This window comes from Rhincodon typus, chromosome 1 (genome assembly GCF_021869965.1).
Source record: "Rhincodon typus isolate 14 chromosome 1, sRhiTyp1.1, whole genome shotgun sequence".
NCBI lineage: Eukaryota > Metazoa > Chordata > Chondrichthyes > Orectolobiformes > Rhincodontidae > Rhincodon > Rhincodon typus.
This window is the reverse complement of record NC_063332.1, coordinates 173608250-173615271: the sequence shown is the minus strand read 5'-3', so window position 1 is coordinate 173615271 and position 7022 is coordinate 173608250. Positions and strand designations below refer to the sequence as shown.

Below are 7022 nucleotides of genomic sequence, written 5' to 3'. Positions count from 1 at the left end.
CCTTGTTGTCTCGGATTCTCCAGCATCTGCAGTTCCTACTATCTTTGAGAGATTATTGGTGGTGGTTTAACTGGAAGGTCACCATGTCTTGGCAAAGGGAGAAGTTGAGAAGGCAGACCATCCATGGTAACCTCAACCAGTGCATTAATTGAACCTTCAGTGTTGGTGTCACTCTACCTTGCATGTTTATCCTCATGGTGCCTGATTTACACCTAGAAATTTGCAATTGGGAAGCAAATAACAGTCTTTCATTGCTTGAGTAGTCTTGAAAAACGACATATACTTTCAAAGCTTTTCATTTGCACTTTTCAGGACAGAACACAAGAAATTAGCCATGATTGAATAGTGGAGCAGACTAATTCTACTCCTATATCTTATAGTCTTATGCCAATGTGAAGGGGAACAACATTTATAATATATATAAGAGGAGAGAGAGGTGACATCCAACATTAATGTTGCTTTCTCTTTATATTGGACTTTCTTGTGAAATGTCCTGATGAATGCAAGATGGAAAGCTTCAACAAAATGTTTTATTTTCCTAGCAGGACTCAAGTTCTGTTCTATCAACTGACCATTTGTCAACTCTTCTGTTACTTAATTAGATGATTTTTGACATCTTTTTATTTCTTATCACTAATATTTCATAACTGGTAAAGAGAAATATTCAGAGGAGGTTTGCTAGATTGATACCTGAGGAAAAACTAGGCTTGTTTCCACTGGAGCTTAGAAGAGTGAGATCATCTGCTTTTCCCACAAGTAATCAGGCAGGTATCCTTCCCATGATAGGTGTCAGTGTCAGTTGGTCAGCAGGTTAGGACATTGCCAGATTGAAAACAAAGAAAATGCATAAGATCCTGAATGGTTTTGCAAGTGTGGATGTGGAAAGAACGTTTCCTTTTGCATGTCAAGACAGTACAAGAGGGCACTGCTTTAAAATTCACGGTCCCCCTTTTATGACGAAGATAAGGGGGAAATTTTTCTTTCAGATGTGTGACTTTGGATTCTCTGCCTCAAGGTGGTGGGAGCTAAGTTCTTGAACATTTTTAAGGCAGAGCAAGAGAAATTCTTGGTCGTTAGGGAATTAGAGGTTACTGGGAGCAGATGGAAATGTGGAATTCAAAACAATGAGTGGCAGAGCAGACTCAAGGGGCTGAATGGTCTTGAACATAGAACAGTACAGCCCTTCGGCCCATGATGTTGTGCTGAACTTTTACCCTAAACCTAAGGTATATCTAACCTCCACCCCTACCTTATACTATCGTCCATATGCCTATCGAATAGCCACTTAAATGCCCCTAATGAGGCCAACTCGACTGCCCTTTCCAGCAATGCATTCCACGCCCCTACCACTCTCTGAGTAAACAACCTACCTCTGATGTCTCCCCTATATCTACCTCCACTCACTTTAAAACTGTGCCCTCTCGTAATAGCTACCTCCACCCTAGGAAAAAGTCTCTGGCTGTCCACTCTATCTATACCTCTGATCATTTTGTACACCTCTATCAAGTCAAAAGTCTACTTCTGCTCCTATTTCTTATGTTCATGCGTATATCTCACTCGGTATGAGCGGTGAACCGGGCTTGGAGATCTAAAAGGCTGATTAATGAAAGCTCCCGGTTTTCTGCTTGGGAAACTGGGCACACTCATCTCTGCACTTGATTCCTCGATGTTAGCTCCTGTCAAAGAGGAGTCTTGTAATGAAAACAGAAACTACTGGAAAAGCTCAGCAGGTCTGGCAGCATCTGTGGAGAGAAAGCAGGGTTAATGCTTTAGGTTGAGTGACCCTTCCTTAGAACATTGTGCCTCCAAACGTGTGTTGTGGTTTTTTTTTTATACTGTTGATTTTGTCCAAAAGGCCTTTTATTGACTGTCCAGAAGGACAAATATTGGAATCAGTGATCCATAAAAGAAGATAATTAACCATCACCAAAAGTTTGAAAAGTTCGATGGTGATATCTGCTGCTGCAGCAATTGAAAGGAATTTACTGTCATCATTTCATTGATGTCATCTTTGCTGTGTATGTGTCATACAATAACAATTGGATTTCTGGGAAAGCTCTGGCAGCAGGAGCGATAAAAAGATCATTAGAGCCTATTATTATCAGTTATTGATTTTGTATGTTTTGTTAAATGCTTGCTTTCTTTCCAAAATGCAGTACTTAAAGAAAGTTTCCTCTGATTGCGGAAGGAGCATGTTGAGTTGTCAGCTTGAAACTAAGATTGTATTCATTGTTGACCATTCAAAAATATATTTGGCTTTAGGACAACAAGTGCTGTTGGGAAATTTGAAGGCCACAGCAGAGGGATTTGCAGCCTACTGCTATTCTTTCAAAATTGCTGTATCTGAATTTTTCAATGATAAATCATAGACAAAATGTTAATGTTTGTTGCTTCTCCCATTTGAGTGTGAAGAGGAAAGTCAGTTGATATTTTGCCAAACATGACGTCCAAGAAATCGCGTGAGAAAATGTGTTATCCCAGATTCACTTTGTTCAGTTTTCAAACCTTGAAAGTGCCTCTAAACAATGCCTTACATTTTTAAAATTTCAGTTATAAAACAAAAGTGCCTTGGGTTGTTCACATAGCTGAAACCAGTGGTGGAATCAATCCCTGACATCGACCTAGGTGCCAGAAGTAACTGAACATTGTCACATTGAGAAATGAGAATAGTGGCTGGTGTTAGTGTGGGAGAGAGGAGATTTGCGGTTTGACTGTATATTTGCTGGACTGCATGCAGGGATTTCTCAGGAACATATAGTGGAAAGTGTTTCTGATTTCAACAGGTCCGGGCACCTACAACATCACGAACCACACTCTGGCTCGAGAAAGTGAAAGGAAAGCCAGTTTTGAGAACCCATTAAGAGGAGGATTTGGATCATCAGCTCCCCGTTTGAAATCTGCCAACTCAAAACAAAGCATGCCAGGTCCAGCTGATTATAAGGTATTGTTCCTCAACGAATGACATCTTGAAACATTCAGTCCTTATCATTTGTCTGGAAATAGTTGATTTTTTTCAGAACATGTCTTTCATGCATTAAAATACTCCATAGTGTTCAGATTAAATTAATGAATAATTCTGTTTTTAAACATGGGGTGAACTTTGTGTTCTTTGTTATTTATATATTGCCAAACCTTTAAGTTTTCAATCATCTCTTCAAGAGGAGTTTTCTTTGAGGGAGCTCTGTGGAACCCTGCCTCTGAGTGCTACAGCTATGTCTGTGGAGCTAACACTGAGAAACTCAGCAGGTCTGGCAGCATCAGTGGAGAGAGAAACAGTTAATGCTTCCAGTCTAGTATGACTCTTCTTCAGAACCAAAGACTTATTGATCTGCGGATTCTCTGTTTGTTTCAGATTTCCGGCTTCCACATGTTGGCGATGCATTGTTTCCACCCTTTCCCAGGGTTATCCTTTCATAGCATCCCTACAGGATGGAAGCTGACCATTCAGCCCATCAAGTTGACACCACCCCACCTGAAGAGCATCCCACTCAGACCCCCCACTACCCAATAATGCTGTATTTCCTATGGCTAATCAACCTAACCTGCACATTCCTGGGCACTATGGGTAATTTAGCACAGCCATTCCACCTAACTTACACATCTTTGGACCTTTGGGTTCTTTGAGGAACCCACAGCACCAGGAGGAAACCCACACAGACACGGGGAGAATGTGCAAACACAGACAGTTGCCCGAGGGTGAAATTGAACCAAGTCCTTGGTGCCGTGAGGCAGCAATGCTAACCACTGAGCCACCATGCCGCCAATGGATAGTTCATGGATCTTATACTCTCATTGTTCTCTCAGGCATTGGGTGTCAGCACTTGCACGTTTAGAAACTGCACTGTCTCACTAAGCTGTTATTCCTTGCATCCCTAGTTTGTTCTTAACTTAGAGTAAGGCTTCTCTCAATCTCTTTATTTACACTAAGGCACACATTATATAGAACACAGCTCCTGAGTGCAACGTTTCTCTTCTGCCCCCTCACTGATTCTCAAACATGTTTCTGTGCTTTGCTGAAGTTAGGGTAACATCATCATTTATACTGTTAACATATTCAGTTCCTGTTAGTTTGCAGAGTCGTGCCTTATTGTCCACAATTCTTGACCAGCAGCATGTTTCCAATTTGGCAATAGTTTGACTTTAAGTTCATTCCATCTGCATTGTTCTACATTCAACCTACCTTCTTGATTTCCCATTGAAATATAAATGTGCTGACTGGGTGGCTTGCTTCTGGGTTTCATAGAATCAGAGATCATAGATCATAGATGTGGGTTTGTGAGAGTATCTTGTTAGCAGAAAGAAGTTTGGAGAGAAGGCATGGGGCTTTTTAGTTTATTCATTCATGTGGTTTGAGTGTCGCTGGCTGGGTCAGCATTTCCCGAACCGCCCTTGAACTGAGTGTCTCCCTCAGCCATCTCAGAAGACAGTTAAGACTCAACCACATTGCTGTGGGCCTGGAGTCACATGTCGGTCAGACTGGGTAAGGATGGCAGATTTCCTTCCCTTAAGAACATTAGTGAACCAGAAGGGTTTTTATCAATAATTGGTAATGGTTATATTGTCACTATTAGATTAGTTTTTAAATTCCAGATTTTATTGAATTCCCATAACAATACTCTGGGACTTTGAGTTACCAATCCGGTGACATTACTATGACACCACCACCTCCCATTCTGGGCAGGAGGGGAGCAGGAAATTGGTCACTTTTTAATTGATGCCTGTATGATAAAAATACATCAGTATTTATGTATTGAGAAAATGGGTTGAGAAACACCTTGAGAAAATGTACCTCAAAACATGCAGTTACTGGAAGACATTTGCAGACCTCAAGGAATGCCTAATGCAGGGATCTTTTCTGAAAAAGGGATCACAAGAGAGAGATGGAATGGGCACTTATGTATCACCTTTTACTACCTCAAGATACTGAAATGCTTTATAACCAATGAAGTACCTTTTGTGGTGCAGGACATTTGAGCACAGCAAGATCCCACAAACAACAATGCGATCAGGGCCAGGTACTCTCTTTTTTTAAAAATGATGTTGATTTCTATTCATGGGATGAAATGTCCTTTGTGACTCTTCAAAAGCCCTTGGGGCAGTAGGTTTTTGATCTTCTTGCCTGTATTACAGCCTCTTCAGTTCTCCCCCGAACATCTTGGTCATGTATGTTTTCGAACCTTGAGCAGAGTCAGGTGCCATGCATTTATAAACATGTTATCAGCATATAGTGTCTCACTAAAGCAATTGCTGAAATTGCTGAATGCCCTTTTGAGTTTCTCTGTCATTAGTTTACCCCTCTACCCTCACCTCTTTTCCCATTTACCCCTCTCCACCATCTCCTACTCTATTTACTTATGGGAGGTGCCTCTCTCTCTCTGTTCTTTCTTCACAAAATTATCTAAATTACATTTGTAGATGATTCCATCCTCCACTTTTAACTGTTCTTTAAATCATCAATGTTGGAGTAATTTTGACTTTAGGGTAATCATGTCAGACAGTAATATAGGAGTTGTGTTCCTTCACAAAGCCCACTTTCATAAACACACTGCCACACTCTGGCACGGTTTGGAGGGAGCATTCCTGCAGCATGTGAGTGATCCCAGAGATGGAGAATTGGCAGGGAAACATTTCAGTGAATTATAATTCTGCCTTCCTACCTGAGATGGTCTGAATGAGCCTGAAATACACAGAGGAACAGAATGTTCTTATACCTCTCAGAGTGGAACCAACTCGTTCCCAGTTTAGTCTTATTTGTCTGTCAGCTGCAAGGATCCTTTGGGAATTAAATTTTGAAAGTTTCAGTTTATTTATAAGAAAATTAGAAGTATGGGTAGCCTACTCAGTCATTCAATAGGATCATTGCTGAACCTTTACATCGACTGAATTTACCCATCTGATCCCCCAAGTCCGTTGATACTTCAGTGCCTAAATACTTTTTGGTCTCAGTCTTGAGTGCACTCATCGATTGGGCACATACAGCTCTCTGGGGTAAAGAATGCCAAAGATTCACCACCCTCTGAGTGAGGACATTTTTCCTCAGTCGGAAATGGCTGACCTCTTGTTCCTGAGACGATGACCTCCTGACTTTGCTCTCAGGGGAAACATTAACTTCTACTTTAGTCATTAATAATTACATCTTCACAACATGTAATTGTACACCAGACCAAGAAGCTATAAAGGGATGGCTGACTGTGAGAAGTGGAGGGGTTCCCATTGTTGAGGTGGCTTTGCCCTTCCTGAGGTAGAGCCATCGAATAGGTGCAGCATAGCGGGTGTCCATTGTCAAGCCTGTGCTGGCTTGCTGAAAGAACTATCCGACTAACTCCATTTCCTTCAAGGCCTAAAATATTGTTTTGGTCTCCTTACCTGAGGAAGAATGTTCTGGTGATGGAGGGAGTGCAGTAGAGGTTTACCAGACAGATTCATGGGTTGGCAGGACTGACATGAGAAGAGAGACTGGATCAGTCAGGCCTATATTCGCTGAAGTTTAGAAGAATGAGGGATATCTCATAGAAACTCATTAAGTTCTAACAGGACTGGAAAGGGTAAACACGGGAGTCCAGAGCCAGGGGTCACAATCTGAGGATGCAAGGTAGGCCATTTAGGACTGAAATGAGGAGAAGTTTCTTCATCCAGAGAGTGGGGAGCCTGTGGAATTCTCTGCTACAGAAAGTGACTGAGGCCAAACTTCAAATGTATTCAAGGAGTTAGATATAGTTCTTAGGGTTAAAGGGATCAAAGGGTTTGGGGGAAAAATGGGAACAGGGGACTGAGTTCGATGATCAGCTGTAATTGTATTGAATGATGAAGCAGGCTCGAAGAGCTGAATGGCCTACTCCTGCTCCTATGTTCTATATTTCTCCCTCTTTTCCCATTGCTTTGCATTTCGTTTTGTCTATATATGCTTATCACATTCCTCTTTGAGAGGAAATGGTTAATTCTGCCTCCCCCCACACTCTCAGACAGTACAATCCAGACCCTAACCACTGCCTCCCCCCACACTCTCAGACAGTACATTCCAG

At 41.6% G+C, this 7022-nt stretch overlaps 1 protein-coding gene across 1 annotated transcript in view; it reads left to right on the top strand.

The window, feature by feature from the left end:
* The window catches only part of stpg2 (sperm-tail PG-rich repeat containing 2), a 311631-nt gene that overhangs the window by 87290 nt on the left and 217319 nt on the right, over window positions 1–7022 (top strand). The window contains exon 8 of the mRNA XM_048612036.1: window positions 2759–2941. Coding sequence (XP_048467993.1) covers window positions 2759–2941 — 183 coding nt within the window. The remainder of the gene's footprint in view (window positions 1–2758; window positions 2942–7022) is intronic.